Raw genomic sequence first — 18407 nt, forward strand, 5'->3', positions numbered from 1 at the left:
GTTCCTCACCAGACGCACCTGCCTGTCCCAAAGCTGTAGTCAGGCCACCAGCTGGAAGGAGCTGAACCACACTGATGTAATACTTCTGTATTGCTAAAATCTGTTCATTTCACACCAACCTGCACGTACAGGCACCTCTGATCTTTGATTATCTTGGCTGCAAATCAGGAAGTGATAGGTTGAGCTTTCCTCTGGAAGCGCAGCTTGTCTGTCTGTTGCTTGTCTGTCCTGTGTGGATTCATTGTCTCTTCATGTTTTCTTTGTACTTCTGCTCTTCAATCATGCCTCTAGTGATTTTTACTTGGCAGTGTATGAAATAAAGAAGAGGACAAAGCTAGGGGCTAAATCATAAGGCAGCCAATACATGGCTTTTCTCCTGCTCCTTTGCCATAAGCCTTCTGAGTGCTACCTGCCCACACAAAGAAAGGGGCAGCTGCAGGATTTGGCAGGAATGTGTAGATCTGGGGGTTTGATCTAGGTCCACCTTTTTCCTCCAATGCAAGTAACTGGCTGTCTTTCAAACCTAAAGCCTCAATACCTAGATTTATCTGGGACTTACCTTGTCAAAGGCAACTGTCAGGCAGCATGGCTGGCTCATTCATCTGGGCGTCTGGCAAGTAAGCTTTGCTGGCATGGCACTCACTCCTTACATCCCAGCAAATCATGAGATCAAATGCATGACTATATGCCAGCTTCACAGGCTGTTGGAAAGACTTAAGCAGGTAAGGCTGAGCATATCAGCCAGAGAGCTGATGATGGCAAACTCTTCAGTGCTAGTACTGCCTAGCAGATATAGGACTGCTTGAAACACTTGCACATGTCCTGGCACTGCAAGACTTCTCTTCTGCCTCCCTACAACCCTGGTGTTCCAACCACAATGATGTTTTTAAATAGTAAAAGGCACTAGATCCTTTTTAAAGAGCTTGCTGCTAAACTGTATTTTCCTTTGATGAGAGCTACATCCCTTCACCTGTTTTTCTTTGGTTTTGTTTTGGTTTTGTTGTTCTCCATTAAAACTCAGTGGGCTAAACTAAGCCCAGGGGCTCTGTTTGGCTCAGCTGGTTTAACCACCCTGACCTCATGTCACCCTTCTAATTGATTAGCTCTTGCTCAGGCTTGAACTCAATCAAAATTTATTTATTTATTTATTTTTAGTTGTCATCCGGTGCTAACCTCTCCTTTCCCATAAGCTGAACAGCTGACCCTTCCTTCCTTATTTCTCTTCCCTCTCCCTCTCTCTCCTAGTTGATGCTTCCACCAGCCTTAACCTTGAGCGCACAGCGCTTGCTAGAAAGCGATTCACATTGCAAGGTCTTTCCAACCGCAGAGCTCCACCCAAAGGTAAAATCACACCATGCAGCATTTGGTGTCTGGCCATCTGTCTCCTGGACTCCCACAGTGTTCTCTCCATCCCATAATGCCATCCATCACTATTCCCAAAAGCACTGCCGTCTCTCATCAAAATGCTCCTGTCTGATGCACACATATGGCTCTTCTTCTCAAAGATGCTGTTACCAAAAAATTGATACCATGGCAGTGTTGGCCAGGAAATCTTTGAGTTGACTGGTTGGGGCTTTTGCTGGTGTACAGTGCAAATAACATTTATTTCCAGTCAAGGGTCAAAGTGTGGATTTCTTTTAAACCACCAACCTAACTTCTTTCAGGGAAGAATATCATCTCTCTGTTGTGCTACACGAGGTTTTCATGTGTTAAATTGTTTACTGGTTGGTCCTCTGCTTTTTCAGTGCTGCTCAGCCATGGCCTAGTGGTTACACTGGGGAACTGGAATTCAGAAGATGTGGGGTTTACTGCCAGTTCTACTTAATTATGTTATGTGACAGTGTAAAATAGTGTGTTCTGGGGTTTTGTGTGTAAATGTTTAGAAGACACTTAGTACTTATGTGTATAGAGCATTTTGTAATGGCTGTACAAGGAAGATAATTTACAGGAAAGAAAGACGTGTGGATAGGTATTAAATTGAACTACTATTTACAGTCACTTTCTTAAAGATAATGGAATTACTCTTTTTATTGTTATTATATGGTTTTTCTCCTATTCTGATAAATAGCATTTCTTTTGTGAGATAAAGGGTCAGTGTGCAGTGATGGAGAGGGTAAGCATCAGAAAGAAGCAGCAAGATAAAAGAAAGAAAAGAGAAATAAAGAAACATCAAATTACAATGTTATCAAGATGAGAATACACCAAGATGTGCAGTTATAAGATTCTGGCTGCAAGGTTAAGGATGTGCTTGGTAGTAAGATTCAAGATGGACAAACCAGTTCTATGTTCTTAGTACAAAAAAGGGAGTGGTTTTCAGACTGTGTCTTGGGATTTGATTGCAATATACAAATTTCATAAATGCAAGATAATGCTGTACTTCAGGCTAGTTTGGATCTGCAGTTCTGGTTTGGGCCTCTTTTGCTCTTTTATCTGAATTTTTCTTGTCATGTGAATTGTCTGTCTTAGTCTTCAGTGTTCCCAACAGCAAAGCAGAGTTCAGAAGAGTCTATACCTCCTAAGCTGTAGGCACTCTCAGCTCAAAGACTTGCTGAGTCTGGTTATTTGAAATTCCCATGCAACACCTCCATTACACAATGTCCCATTTGTTGTGCTGTTCAGTTGCTAATCTGCCCCTGGTCTAGAGGAAACCTGTAGGCAAACAGCCAGGCTGATTTGCAGAGCTTTGTCATTTCTGCAGGTGGTGACAAAGCAAAGCTGTGTTAGCGCTGTGTGGGCTGGCTGTAAAGGCAGATCAGAAGTTGTGAGAAGGTGACTGGGATGTTAATGGCAGCAAGCTTGTCCTGCTCTTGACCCTTTTGTCTAAGGATTTGTTACTGGCTGTTCATGTCCAGAAAGCATAAAAGGGAAGGTCTAAACAACAAAATAACAAGAGTAACTAGGGGGAAAACAAGATTGCCTGATGGATATCAACTGGCAGTGGGGCAAGGATGCTCAGAGCACTGCTGGACTGTCTGCCAGGGCTGGATATGATGAGGCAGAAATACAGTATCAAAGGACCTTGGTGTGTTGGCCAACGAAGTGCTGCTGTCTGGAGGGGAAACTTTGCTATCTTGCACTTCATCAGTGCAGAGACCCCTAAGGTAGCCATAGCAGAACTCCCATCAAAATGTGAGAGCTCACCCTTGTAGCACTGTGCATCTCCCTCACCCTTGGGTCAGCATTAGCTGTCCTGGTTTGCAGAGCCAAGCTCATAGTTCTTGGAGTTGGCACAGGGTCTCTAAAAGCTGCATGATGTGGTGTAAATGTAGTTCAACACCCTAATTATAAACTGAAATTTTCTTTGTATTTTAATAAGAACAGTTAGAGTAGTCTAAATGTGGGGTCATTCCACTGTAATTCTCCTTGAGAGCAGTTTAACCTCTCATTTTTCACAGCCTTTTAAGACGTGTGAATAAGGAGGTACTTGAATATGTGTGCTTTTAAGGAGGTGCATTGGCAGATACACAATTTGCAGTTTTTATATCCCTGGCAAGGAAATCTTCACAGTAGTATAGTTCTGCAAAGGTTATTTAAATCTGAAATGTAAAAATCACCTGAGATTTATTTTACTCCAGTGATGTCTTGCATTTAATCATGGAAATGCAAAATAGAAAAAGCACGAGAGAAAAGAAGGTAGATATGGTAAGAGAGAGGACACTAAGGGAACAGAGAAGTCTCTGAATCACAGGCACCACCTGGGAACATCTGGACTAAGATTCAACAATGCATATAAGAAAAGAGCTGTGTGTACCAAAAGTCTTCATATATCCCAGGAAATTTTTCAGTGAAAATAGAACCAATGATTTAATTTTTACCTAAGTATTTATTTGGCATTTTTGAAAGTGAAAACATGGAAAATCACAGTTTTTGACAAATCTGAAAACCTTCAACAGAGTATTTAAAGCAACTTCTAATACATTTTCAGCTGAGGTTGTGTTCTGGTAAAGTATTCAAGGAACTTACTGAAACTGAAATATGAAGCATACAAATAGCTTTACTCATGTCTCCATGGAAATACTCACTTGAGTAATGCAGCACATGTGCTTCGAGTGTTGTCAGCAGAAGATACTAAAATGTTAATCCTGACGTATCTATAAGCAAGTAACAACCTTTCCCAAGTGCTGCTTCTCCCAAGTGGTATCCAAGTTGATTGTTGCAAGAAGTTCACTCTTAAAAGCTGTGTAATGACTCTGGCTTGTTTTGAAACATCATGTGCTCTCTGAAGCTAGACAACAGTTAGTCCATTTATACTTCCGATCTGTTTATGAAATATTTTGAGTCAAAAATACTCCTTACATCTTACAGTGAAATCTGAGAAAGCTCTGTCCTCAGTCCTGAGTAGACTCTGAGGAAAGGCAGGTTCCTAATTGGAGCTCTTTTGCCTCCACTTTCTCCAAGCTGGCTTGCACCAGTCAGGATGGAGGCTCAGAGAAAGTTTTCAGGCATTCACACAGTTAAATTTTAGAAATTACAAATATAAACTCCAAACTGTTCATGTTTTTCGTGTATTTCAGGACACTGAACAAGCAGTTCAGTGTCTAAAATAACCAAAGTGTTATTTTAGTGTGTGTCTCTCATCTGGAGACACAAATACCATTCTAACCATTGTGCTCATCTCTGTGTTTTGTAGCTGTACTCAGACACTACTTGGTTGTTAAAATATTAATTGGCATAAGCCTTCTTTCTGAAGTGTTCAAATTGGTGCAATTGGAATTGCTCTGAAAATATATTAATATAAATATTGTGCTTTTGACTTTGTTGAGGGCATTTTTGCAGACTGTTTAAGAGAAGCAACCTACCCTTTATTTACCCTTTTCCAGCTACTGCTTTGCTTTGGACACCTTTTACCCTCTGTGCTTATTAACCTCTAATCCTGCCCTGCATTGCATCTGTCTGTCCTCCCAGATCCAGAATCTAAGGAAAGAGAAGTTACCCGTCGCTTTTCCCTAGCCTCCTCCATCAGCACCACAGTAAATGCTTCTGCTGTGACCAAAGGTACCGTCATGCTGCTTGCTTAGCTACCCTTCTCCTTGCCTGCTGACTGACACATTTACTGCCAAATGCTGCTCCTGGAGTGAGTACCTCAGGCTCAGTTTTTATAAATGCAGGAGATTCCAGTAGAAAAGTCAGGACCAGTTTAACCTCTCCAGCCAGTCAGGCCAAGACACTTCAGATGTATATCTAGTTGTGCTGCCAGAAAATATAGTGACTTTTCTCAGTTTGTCCATAACAGCAGTGGTGCTGATTTCCATACAAACTGGATTAATTTTCAGTGCTTTTCAATTAAGTGCTTCATTTTAAGAAACTATTTCAGATGACAGAAGAAGCTGGAGCCTGTGTCATGTCTCAGCTTTAGCCACGTGCAGGTCTAGCCAGGGTGTTTGGATCATCATATTCAAGGCTCTTTCATGCTATTGTGTGCTGATCCTCACTGCAAATGGTTCAGCTCCTTCACATCACCAGTCCTACACATGTGGAGTCAGGGCACAGGAGAAGTACTGTATGTGGACATGTGATGGATGCCCTCCACTTCTGTGGGGTGTAGGTGTTGGCTTTTGTAGAAAGCTGAGATAGTGCCTTCCTGCAGTAGTGCCATCTCCTGAACTAGAGATAGAGAAAACATCTGTGAAACCTGATAAGAAGCAGATGTATTTACTGTCTCTTTTGCAAAAAGAGATCTGTTTCCTATGCACATCACTGAAGTGTTTATTTTCACTACCAAGAACTTAGAGGTTGGTCATTTTTCTGGGTGAAATGGAAAGTATTAGGCAGGTAGTATTTTCAGATAATGGGAAAGCAAGCTCCTTCTTAAACAATATTTACAGCCTTGTGACTCTGCAAACTTCACACAGGTCCCCTTGTTCCTGCAGTTAAAGTCAAGAGACATGAAATAAAGAGTGATCCAACTCCCCTGGGGTTTGAAGGTATGAGTATGTACATCCTGCATGAAAACCTGTTTGGCAATCATTTTATATCATTCACTGAATTTACATCTCATCACTGCTGGCAGAGTCCTTCAGGGGTTTGGTGTCACTTTATCTGCTTCACTGTAATAAGCACCGACTGTCACCCCCTTGCCTGTTCCCTGCACTCATGTTGTAGTTACCTACTTTCACCTAGGGATAGAACTAAATTAAAATCTTAATTCTCTGCCTGTTTTGGGAAGAAATGCTCTAGACTGTGATCTGGATCTGAATCTGGATTTTCTCCCTGGCTTTCACCTCACTCTGCAGAGTGCAGCAGCAGGAAGCCGAGGAGTTAATTTTCACCTTCACCTGCAGTCTGGCTGCTTGCATTACTCCTCCCTTGTTAGTGTCTTTACCTAATAAGAGGAGCAGGAGCCATGAAGACTACAGAAGAGGCTAGACTATACATTAATATTCATTTAAGGTGTAGTATTTCATTTCAGCTAAGCAGAATTTCCACCTGCAGCAGATTTATCAATTACTGTTTAATAACAATACCAGAGAGCTAAACTGGGATGTTATTTCCCAGCCTCTGGAAGATCCTCAGCTTCCACTGTCAGTTTTCCCCTTTACATGAGTATTTGGCAGAGCATGTTGCCTTGTGGGGCACAAGCAGTCAGGTACCCCTGCTACAGGACAGGGAGAGATGTAAGCTGAGGAATAATTTTTTAGGACTGTGTTGCTCTGCATAAAACTTTCATAGAAAGGACAGGTGGCCGAGTCACTGATGGAATTGGTGTTACAGCTCCTATGTCACTCATAGCAGAAGAGGAGACTGGAACAGAGAGGTTGTAAGAAATAATCCAGATACAGCAGAGGAAATAGCTTTGCTGGTTGCAGAATATTTCCTTTTGCCAGTGACCCTTGGCACTGTGTTTTGAATTACCCTGGTACACAGCACCAGAGTTTCCCAAACTGTGCTGTTTATACCTCCGTTTCCCTCACTGATGGATACCTCTGAGCTCAGCCTACCATGTGGCTGAGAGGCAGGGGTTATTTCAGGGTGTAAGTACTGTCCATAGGGTGGAGCTGAGTTGATCCTCAGTGGTTAAAAACATGGTCCTACTGCACAACATCCCTCGCCAGAATGAGTTTGCTTCAGTAGGAAACAATGAATATTATCATCTCTTTACTAGAAGATATTGTTGCCATTGTCAGGGTTTTAACAGGGCAAATTATTTTATGTACTTAGATAAAATCTTCCCCTTAAAACTGTGTTGCAGTCATCAAGAGTGAAAACATTAATTTCTGCCCAGGAAGAAGAGTCTCCCTGGTCCCCTTTCATTACTGTATGGATGGGCATCAAAGCCATATACCATCACCTACAGAATTATTTAAAATGCTGAAAGGAAAACATGTAAAAAATATGCAAGGAAGCTGTAGCAAAATAGAACACTGCACTGTTCACCCAGCAATCATCTTCCTTACTTAACATCAATATTGCTGTTTGATTCATTTGGCTGTTCTCTGTCCTTGTCAGACTGACAGTTATTCTGTGGAATGCTGCTGTCTTTTCATTCATTTGTGCTGCTTGTGTGTCTCCTCTTTTATAACTGTTGGACCCCAGTCCACCTGTTTGTTAAAGAGACTCCCAGTTGCAGAGGTGATACAGGAATTCACCTTGTACTGGTTGTCTGGTCACTATTTCACCTTGAAGACACAAACTGTACTTCCTGTCACAGATGCTTTTGAGAACACCATATTGGCCCAGACTAAATGTAATACCGGTTCCACCATCAGACCTGTACCTAGATCTGCTTCACAGACAGGTAAACAAAATTAAACATTTATCATCTCCATTTGAGAGTGTAATATAAATTTCTGATAATATTTACTCTCTTTAGCTTAAGTATATTTTTATCTTTTAATGAACATTATTTCCCATGAAAGCAATGAAAGAGCAAGCTTGGATCACAAACAGGTACAGAAACAATGTCCCAGATTCTGGTTTTCTTTAGGCCAGGCATACCTCAAAATAATTTTTTAAATTGATGTCAGAGAGCTCAGAATTTGATCTGTGTGATTTCATAGCTTGAATTAAATATGTAAAACTTTTTCTTAGTAAAGCTAATTTTTAGTCTCTTTGATTAGAATGGCAGGTTGTATGGAAGAGGAAGGCTGATGCATATATTTGAAAGGAATTCTTGCTGTTTAGATTTCTGCCTTGGGTGCTCTCTACAAATGACAGTGGCAAAAGATTACTGAAGCTTTATCTAAAGTGGATATCTTTTTTTGTTATGTGTTTGTAGCCCAGCCTATGAATTTGAACTAAATTTGGTGCAGCAGTTTGAAGCTGGTTATCATCAATGTATTCTTGTGTGTTTTAGTTGCTAGTATTTTGCTAGTGTGACATAGAATATGGGCTCCAGTTCTATGCCCTGCATGGTTCATAATTGAAATTGTCTCTTATGTCTCAAAACTCTGTTGGTATAGACCTTGGTGGAGACACTCACAGCCCAACACTTGAACACACACTTTAGAGGCTGGTTTACACCTTGGGAAGTATGGATGACCTTATGGTTCTAACCCTAACTGTACCTGGAGGGTTATAAGTAGGGATGTTGCTCTGGTGGACGAAGGTCACTGCCTCTCCTGTGACTGAGTGGCAGCAGTAGGAGCAGTCACAGCCCCTGTGTGACAGGAGGGAGGAGAAGGGGCTACAGATCTGCATGACCACATGTTGAACCAGGCAGTGCCTGTAGCAGGAAGGATATGCACAGGGAGGAATGAAGTAAATAGATTGATTAATAAACTTATTTCTGTCACATCAAATTGCTTTCCTGTTTTCTGCCTGAACTGTCTTGGGTTTTGTATTATCTCAGGCCAGGTTTTGCTGTGGGTCTAGAGTGCTGGGTTATGCATAATCACACTGCATGAGCATCTGGCTCTGTGCCTTGTTGCCAGAGCACTGCTTTGCCTTGTTGAGAGCAATGGCACCCAGGCTGTAAAGAACTTGATTAAGCATCTGCTCAACCCAAGTACCTGCAAATCAGGTAATGCACAGCAGGTAAATTAAGTAGAAAAGCACATGGTGATTTGACTGACTCCACACAGCTTGTATCTGTCAGGGCTGCAGAATTCCTGGTCTGTTTCCTCCAGGGAAACAGGATGCAAGGTCTGTTTCCTCCAAGCAGGACTGTAGTCATCCCTGTCAGAAAAGGCATTGGCATCAAGTGTGAAGGAAAGTGAAGATCATGACTGACATCAGTACAGAAGAGGTTGAGTCACTTTTCTATCATGGGAGCCCCATGTGGGCAGGTCTTGTAAAGTTCAGCCTGATTTTTCCCCCTGGACAGATCCACCAGGCATGCCTTTGTTGGTAAAAGAGACTGGCTGTTGTACTTGGGCTGTAAATCTATCATTTAGTCCCTTTCACTGGGCTGGGGTGTTTCTGAGTGCAAATCATGCAACAGTACTGCTAACAGCAGAAATATTAATGAGGTCTTATCTAACTACAACCAAAGTCTGTTTGTCTTTTTATCTTTTCTGTTTACTCTGTCCCTGTCCTACACTTCCAGCCTTTTCCAGGCTACAGTTTTGTAAGTTGTTTAGGTGGTAGTATTACCTTGAGAAGAGATGGAGGGAAGAAGACAACCAAAATAAAATGGCTTTGGACTTCAATATCTAGATAAACATGTGGAGGTAGGCTGAGAACTGAATGAGCATGGCCTTCTGGAAGTCATCAAAAGTTCTCATTTGCTGTAGTGTTTGCTCTGCAGAAATGTTACTGGACCTTGCTTTTTGTACCTCTTGAACTGGAGAGATTTAGCAATCTAAATACTCAAGGTATTGACAGGCATGCACACTTTGGCCACACAACCTGCCCTCACACAAAGCTGTACAGGTTTCTGGAGACAGAAGAATGACTGCTGCATAATTTGGCAAAATTAGGGAACAAACTGTAGGAAGATACAAGTCAGCAAGTGGAATAGTGGGAAGTGAACCTGTCATATTTTGTTTTAAAAGACTGAGTGTGTAAGAGGCTAATGACTGATAACTAACTCCTTTTGGTTTATCTCTTTTAAAAGGTTGGCCAAGCAGGCAGATGCCATCTCTAGACACATTTGAGGATTTTGAAGCCATCCCCTCCAGCACAGATGAACTCTCCAACTCTTCCGACTTGGAGGAAGAGAACAACCCTAACAATGTAATTGCTTTTTGAAATTACACTGCCCTTTTCCAGTGCTACCTGAACTACTGTGAAGATCATAATTTAGCCTGCAAAGTTTAGATTCATACCAACCTTAAATTCATGGATGTGTGGGAATTCAGAAGATAGGAATTTGATCTGAGGTATTGGGAGATTATTCCAAAACTATTTTGTTGATAAGGACCAGGACCATAAAAAGTCACTCTTACTTGTAAGCTGCAGCTTTACTTGTTCCAAAAGTGAGGGCAAACTCTGAGCCTTTAGGAAAGTAATTTCAGGTTTTCCAGATAAAGTAGCCTGGTGTCACAAACCCAATTTCTGTGTCAGAATAATTGCTGGCTGGTTAACTCTAAAGCCTAAATGCACAGTACAGTTCTGTCCTAAATTGAATAATGTTTAACCTAGGCATGATAAAAGGAATAAAAAATGACACAACTCCATACAGAAGTCTCTGCTAGTTTGAAATGCTTAAATCAGTATTTAACTAACCTTGCTCTCCTTGCACAGTGTTCTTTCATCCATAGTAACTGTATTTCTGGTGCATTGTTTTATTTATAGGGGACTAACCTTTTTCGGGTAGAAGGCAGTTTTGACAGCTGTTTCCCAGATTCTCTTACACTTGAGGATGGAGATTTAGTGCAGTTTGTGCAGGAAGGAGAGAACGGTCAATGGTAAGTACAGCAGAAAAACAAAATTTGACAGATAGAACATCCCTAACCTCCTGGAAAGCATTCAGAAGAATGGCAAAGACTCATCAAAATCAATCCAAATCCACTCACTCTATTGACTGCCATGTGAAAGAGGCAGTGGGGGGCATGAATATACAAGCAGGTTTGGTTAATTACACCTCAAGTGCCTTTATCCCAAATGCTTGTGACATGAGACATAAGAGGACAGAACTTTGCATAAAGGAAATGAGAGGAATATTTGGGCTTTTGACAACTGCCAAAGGCAGCACCCTTCCATAGGACACATCAGTAAAATCCCCATGCCTTCCACTGAGCTGCAGCGGTGAACCAGAGACCATTTTTAGCCTCATAGGCTTAGATATAAGATGTGATTGACAAAATGTAATTAATCTATTCCTTTTCACCTCTTGTTTGTTTTGGTGTATTTGCTCACACGTTACTATTAGAAACAGATCTGTCTGGACATCTGATTTCTCCTTCCATGGTAATTTGGAAGCAGATCATCTGATCTCCTTGAAGCACCCATGCAGTCAGAACCGTCACTCACAACTGGCATGCAGATGAGATGGGAGCAAGTCCCATAGAATGGCATAGGTGGGAAGTGAACTAAACACATCCACCCTGGGTGTTATTTACAGCAAGGGGGATGGACAATATGAAAGATTAATTTTCTTCAGCTCTGAATGTGGCCCAGGGTCTCAGACACAAGCCAAGGCCACAGCTTCCTTGTCACACTGCTTACAAGAGAGTTTCATCTGGAGTACTGGGTCCCCATCTGAGACTGCTAAAACTTAGTCACTGGCCACCTGTGGGACTACCCTGGGTCCTCTGCCAGCTTCTATAGTTTAGGAATTAGCTGCCCAACATGCACCTCTAAGAAATGCAACCTAGGAAAAGGGAATGTTGGGAAATGCACTGACTGTTCTCTGAATTTCAGGTTAGTGAAGAAACTGGTCGCTGAGAAAAGCGACTGTGTTCCTTCCAGTATATTGCAGCCAGCAGAGGGGGACAGTAACATCATTAAGAACAGCAATGCAAGTAATAGACAGAACATGTCATTGGCATTTATTTATTTAAATATTTTTAAAAGATGTTATAAAAAAAGAATGTGATTAGCAGTGCACATTCCGTATTAAAGTACTTGGCTTGAGTGTATGTTTATGCTGCAGTTTCTGGTGATAGAGCTGAAATTTGTCACTTGTAGGTGTCAGAGCTAGTTAGGCACAGTAGCTTACTTTAGCATGGTTTAACTGGTTCCCCATTCCTGGGCAGAACTTCAGTCTCCCATCAAACTTCTGTGGCTACTAGTATCCAGCCTGGCTACTTTACAGCTAGCCCTCATGTGTCCTGTGGCAGGGTGTGTTGTAACTGCATGATAGCTTTCATCCTTGACAAAGGTATTATTTGGATTTAGATCAGCAACGGTGCTGCCATTCTGAACTACATTTGAAAACATTTAAACCTCATGAAGTATTACTGCTTTCATCATGTTTCACTGCTGCTTCCAAAGGCTGGAGGAAGAGCTGCTCTGTCAAGATTTCAGTCAAATCAGCACTAAAACTCATCCTTTCTTCAGCTTTGGTTCTGACCTAATAACCAAACAGGTTGTGCTGGAAAGAATCTCAGCAACTCTGCACATCAAAGGTTTAAAATTTCAGATTAATTTTTGCCCATCCTTAAATACTATCTTGCTTTTCTTCTGGTAACAGAAAAAGCAAGAAAGAAAGCAAGAATCTGGTACAGCCATTTCCTGGCCACCTGTGACAGAGAGACACAAAACTGCCAGTGCTTTATTCTGAGTTTCCGGTTTCTTTTGATTTTTTTTTCCTTTTTTTCTGGTGATCAGTTTGTTAAAGTGGAGAAGAACCTTTCTGAAAGTTAACCAGGGTTCTTTGCTATGATTTACAGAGAGTTTGGTAATTGCTGTTCCTTCATCTCCACAGCAGGTCAGTTTAGTCTTCACCTTCCCTGCCTAACTGTGGCTCTCATTTCTTTGGTGTTTCTAATGCTTCAAAAGAAAAATAAAGCCACATGCACCTTACAGTCAGTCACATGCCAAAAGAGCCTGCATTGATTTTAATGAAGAAATTAGGACAACAGTAGAACTGTGATTATATGTTTTTTATTTTATCTCAGGCTTTTAACAATGAACTTCAAGACTGTAGACAGGAAATCCTTTACACTTACTGTAGTGACAATGCCCATGTCCTCCTTTTCAGACATGTACAACGATTCCTGCACTATGGCCTCAGTAGAGTCAGACACCAAGGAGAGTGAGGTGACCAAAAGCTTCCCAGCAGAACAGAGGGCTGGCAGCTGAACAACAGGAGCAGCCTTCCTCAGGACCCCATCTATCTCAGTTTATTTTGGGTGGACACTGGATCAAAGTTGCCTTTCTCACAAGTTCTGAGGTTCATAATTCACTAAAACTTTTTCAGCATGAACAGATGAGAACTGTGCTGTCCATCCAGCAAGCTGGGAAAAAACAACTTGAAAGGAGCATTAAGCAGCATCGGAACCCACCTTCGGTATTAAGGGAGAAAAATGCTTCTTGCATTGATTATCAATTATTATCAATGTTTCAGAAGATGTGGCCTAAATTAGGTCGACAGCAGAGCTGAAGAGTTACTATGCACGCACCTTTTGGCAACTTTGCTTGAACATCGAGTTACTGCAGAGGGACACATGCATGGTGATGAGGTCCTGCTCTACCATGGGGTCGCCTGGAGGTTTTTCCATTTGCTTGCCTCTGGCTGTGCCTTCCCCATCCTCCTTAATTCCAGCTGATACATCACAAATGTGCCCTTTTTGCTGATGGCTAACACCAAAACCACCCCATTTTAGAGTAGCTGTGGAAAGGAAACTTCTGATTTGGGCCATAAGAGAAGCAACATTCATCCAGCAATGATGTGGTGACTTTTGGAATGGCACAGTGAACAACCTGCTGCATACAGCATTCTGCTGGAATGATGCAGATGGCAACTCCTGGCTGTGAGATGGAGATGCAGGGCTTAGTAGGGAAGCAAAGATGTGTGACAGCTACTGTGAAAAAGAACATCTTGAACTCTTTTTACAATATAAGTCATTCCTCTCCTCCCTCTGCAGTCTGTGGTTGCTGGATCACAATCTTTTGCATTTGGTGCCGAGAATTCAATTGAATACCATTTAATGTCATATGTTTGAGTAGACTGCATGCTTTCCTTGTGTGCTGAGCTATGGAGTAGATACATTTCATCCCCCATTTGGAATATAATTAAGCATTGCAAATAGGCCATGAGCATTAGATGCTCCAATGAGTGGGTAAAGTGTTGATGTTAAATACATCTTTCCAGGACATTTGATTAAAGGACTGTACCAAATCTCTGCCACATAAGGATGTAATGTAAAATACAAAGTAAGTACAGATGTTATTATTCCTATACATGCCATTAGCTCATTCAGAGCAGCTGTTAAGATATGAAGGTATTTGGATAGCAACTGGGCCTTAAGACCCATACACGCTGCTAATACTTTAGTAAAGATAATTATTGACTGAGGGTTGCAAACAGGCAAAGGTCAGTCTGGAAAAATGAATCTAGAAGCTCAAGAGTGAGTGACTGGCTTTTTGTTTAAGCCTGAGGCTAGTGGTGCTCTACATAAATAACAAGGGGACAAAACACTAAAAATGGAGATTCTACTCTTTAGCAAGGGAGCCTCTGACCAAACTAGTAGGAGTCTGTACCATTTCTGCTATCATCTTTGCAGGGACCCCAATTTTTTTTCTTTATGTGGCAGTGTGGAATTGTAAATATCTTAGTGTGTGAGTCAGGATAGTTGTGAAGAAGGTAAATAGTCCCATTCAAGAAAAAGCCTTGGAGTAGGTAAAGGCTTACTCAGATTTTGTTTGCCTGTGAAGTCTTATTGATTAATTATGGGTTGCACTGTGGTGGTGAATTGCCATGGGTCTTCTAACCCTCAGTATCTAAACTCTGATTTTTGATATTTTCTGTTTATGATTAAAGGACCCGAGTGTTCTGTACCTTTTTGAAAGCATATTTTGTCCTACAGAGATAGGAACTTGTCATTTACCTGAAAAATGACACATAAGCTCTCAAGAATATGAATCCTGTCAGTCTGCTATAGTTATAAGCATCTTGAGGAAAGAACTGATTCCTTGCAGTCCCCTGAGGAAATATGCAGTGATGTTTTCTTGTAGTGCAATTATTTTAACTTCTTCCTAAAATGAGTTTATTTTGAATCCCATATTACTTTCAGTAATTTTTGCACAGCCTGATAACAGTGCTTCTGTCTACCCCTGTCCTGAACACAGGAGAGGAAAGGGGTAGGGAGCTTTGATTGCACATTAGTAAATGTAGTAAGCACTTGTGTGTGAGAAAGAGAGAGAGAGAGAGAGAAGGGTTACCTGAGGATATGAAACTGCCAAAGCTTGGACTTGTGATGTTGCTGACAGATGGAAACCTGCACTTTGGAGCTTCTTTGTAGGAATCTCATTTTAACAGTGAAATGGCAGTGGGAAGTCTCTGTTTGAACTGAAGATGGAAAATCAGGTATTGTCAGTCCATTTCCTACCTCTGCTGTGTGCAGGGTGACAATGTGCTAGTCTTATATCCCCTGGTGCCTCGATATCTTCCCATGAACTGGGAGATATTAGATTTTCCACATGTCAAATTCTGATGCTAAATTTTAGTATGTATGTAAAAACTGGGGACCTTGCAGGGGAGAGCAAAGTATTCAGCCCTCTGTGTCCCTCTTTGCCCTCCATGGGCATCAGTAATGGCATCCTGTGAGGTGATCTAGAACTGGAGCAGGGGAGAAGATTGCTGCAGAAGTGTCTCCTCTCTCCCATCTTGTAATGATTGCAAAGGTGTTGGCTGGGTTATAACAGTTCTCCTCCCTACTTTGCTTTTGAAAACAATATTTTTTTTTTTCCTCAAAATCTCATGTTTTATCCTGTTGGACCAAAGTTTGAGTCACTCCTGCACCATGAATGTCCTGAGGATGACAAGTAACTCACTGCCCCATGGCTCTGTGCAGCAGTGGGACAGTGCTCTGGTGTCAGAGGTCTTTAGGAGCTGGTTGTATCATATCTGTCCTCAGACACTGCTGAACCTGAGCATGGAGCCCACAACCATTAATTGTGTCTGTAACCTTCTTGCAGTGCCAATGAGCCAAAGGCAGCTGCCTGTTTCCATCTCCATGTTCCAAACTGAGACAAACTCAGACCACACTGCAACCACTGCAGCTGCTTCTGGGGGGTAACTGGGGCCCTTGGCCTGGTTGCTGCCTGTGGTGTGAATGACAGTGAGACAGTGTCAGACTGCTGGGTTTGCTGTTTTAAAGAATGAAGTTCAGTGACAGATAGGCTGCTGGTAAGGCTGACAGCAGCCAACAAGAAGTAATCTTCTGGCTTTGCTGACAAGAAAAAATGGGGTTTTGATGACTTTTTTATATATATAGTAGACAGGCTAGTCTTTTACTTAGTGTATTCTGTCAAGCAAGGAAATAATTAAGGGAATTAATTATGTACAGTCTACAATATGATTTGGTAATGTCCAGAAAGAATAATGTGTACACTAAGGTATACTTATTCTGTGTGTAGATTTTTGACACCACCACTTTCAGGTAAATGGACCTAAAAATCATAGTTTTCAAATCTGGATTTAATTTCAGGGTTGTTTAGAGATGATGCAGTGACCAGAAAGTCAATTAAAAGTAATGGTTGCCTCTAAGTTTGATTTGTAGAAGAGACAAGGTCCAAGGCAAGTCTATCAAGCAGCAGGACAGTGGTTGAGTACTGTGTCCTTGCTGCTTGGCAGCAAGTCCATGCCAGCCTCCTGGTTGCTCTCTCCAGGTCTGGGTTAGTGAGACTTGTGCTCTAGGCTGAGATTTTGACTTGGATCTGCTCCCTCTTCTTTGCTGCAATCTTCTGTGAAACTTCCAGACACTTCACATCCTCAAAACTCTGCCCTTGGGTGTAGTGGGGCTCCTTCTCTACTGACAGTAATGACAAACAGATAGGCAGCTGCCATGAGACACAGGTCTTGCTTCTAGTAAACCAGGTTAAAATGTAATCAGGCCTGATCTTCCCCTTCTCTCATGTTAAAACCCCACTAGGTGGAGAATCAGACCAGTGGTCATTGTGTTGATCACAAATGGCTGTGGCCAACCCACATCAGAACACTGGCTTTTCCTGTCAGTGACAACAAAGCTGTGTGTGTGTATTATATTCTGGTTGTGTATGTATGTGATGAAAAGCCATTTTATTATCCATAATTTTCTTAGACTCTTGAGATTTCAAACAGGATTGGGTATGAGAAAGGCCAGGAGCTTCTTTTCCAAAAATACTCAAAGCCTGACCTCAAATGTATGTATGATTAGAAATATATAAGAATAATAAGAAAAAAGAGCCAAACTGTGTATTTCTTCTTGCAGCTGGAGCTGAAATAGCTGCTAAGATTTCCTCTCCCCAGCTGAGAATTGGTACAGTTTGTTTTTCTTACATATTTTCCATGGTGTTGATTATGATGTATTTGTATATTGTGACTGATGAGAGATAATCAGACAGGGAAAGAGCACAGAATTACCTGTCCTTTTTCCCAGTCAAGACAGAATGTATGAATTTATTACAAGAAAAAGTGTGCAAATGAATTTCCACTTCTTGTAATTAGGCCATTCTGACCTGTGTAGAACCACACTTTGTTTGAAATTTATAAAAATTATAACTAGTACAAAACATTGTGGCTGATGTTTCTGTTTGAAGAAACAACTCAAATGAGCTTTCTTTCTATTCAGAATAAATGAGCATCAGTAAAGGCACATTATCACACCTGAAAAAAGTCTACATACCTGTGCCCTGTAACTTTACTTGTCCAAGAAATGTGTCACAAAAAGCACAGGGGTTTTTTTCTTTTACCCATCTCCCTCCTTATCATGTTACATGCAGTGCAATATTGGTATGTGAAAACAAAGAATTAGGTCCAAAGCAGATCCCAGGCGTGGGGTTTGCTTTTGTCCCCCCACACCAATCAGCTCCCATGGCAAAAGCCCAGGGCTGGGAATGCAGCCACAGGGCAGGAGCAGGTGTAATGCTCTCCTCTTGCAGATCTCTGGTGTGTGACCCTGCACGCTGGGAGCTGCCTGTGCAGCTGCTGTCCCAGCTTGGTGTGGTTTGCAGGAGACGCTTCACTGAACCTGGCAGGGTGTGTGATTTGCTGAGGAGTCTGTTTGAATGGAACAGAAATGGTGAGTGACCCTGGCTGACCCACCTTCAACAAACCCAGTCCTTGGAGCAGGACTGAACCAGCCAGCAAAGGCTGCTGACAGTCCCCAGCTAGGATCAGAGCTCTCACTTTTAGCAGGTGCTCTGCAGATACAGCTCAATCACACTTCTCCCTTCTGTGCCTTAACATAAAAGGAGTTTGTGCCTAAAGAAGGAGAAAAAAAAAACCAAAACAAAACTGCACCAGGTTACCAAAGCTGGAAAGAGATGCATAAAGCTTTACATGGCCTTGAAGAGCCCTAGGTTGCAGCTGCAGAATGAGAGCCTGTCCTCGCCCCAGTTAGCCCAGCCTGTTTTCACTTTCTTTCCTAACCATAATTTAT

At 41.8% G+C, this 18407-nt stretch overlaps 1 protein-coding gene across 1 annotated transcript in view; it reads left to right on the top strand.

Moving 5' to 3' along the window:
- MCF2L2 (MCF.2 cell line derived transforming sequence-like 2) overlaps positions 1–13594 on the top strand; it is a 127710-nt gene extending 114116 nt beyond the window's left edge. Inside the window, exons 27-34 of the mRNA XM_008493383.2 lie at positions 1246–1341; positions 4906–4995; positions 5853–5924; positions 7649–7735; positions 9995–10113; positions 10675–10787; positions 11743–11843; positions 13025–13594. Coding sequence (XP_008491605.1) covers positions 1246–1341; positions 4906–4995; positions 5853–5924; positions 7649–7735; positions 9995–10113; positions 10675–10787; positions 11743–11843; positions 13025–13125 — 779 coding nt within the window. The 3' untranslated portion in view covers positions 13126–13594. The remainder of the gene's footprint in view (positions 1–1245; positions 1342–4905; positions 4996–5852; positions 5925–7648; positions 7736–9994; positions 10114–10674; positions 10788–11742; positions 11844–13024) is intronic.
- The last annotated feature ends 4813 nt before the right edge of the window (positions 13595–18407 follow it).

Source organism: Calypte anna, chromosome 9, assembly GCF_003957555.1.
Source record: "Calypte anna isolate BGI_N300 chromosome 9, bCalAnn1_v1.p, whole genome shotgun sequence".
In the NCBI taxonomy this organism is placed as follows: domain Eukaryota; kingdom Metazoa; phylum Chordata; class Aves; order Apodiformes; family Trochilidae; genus Calypte; species Calypte anna.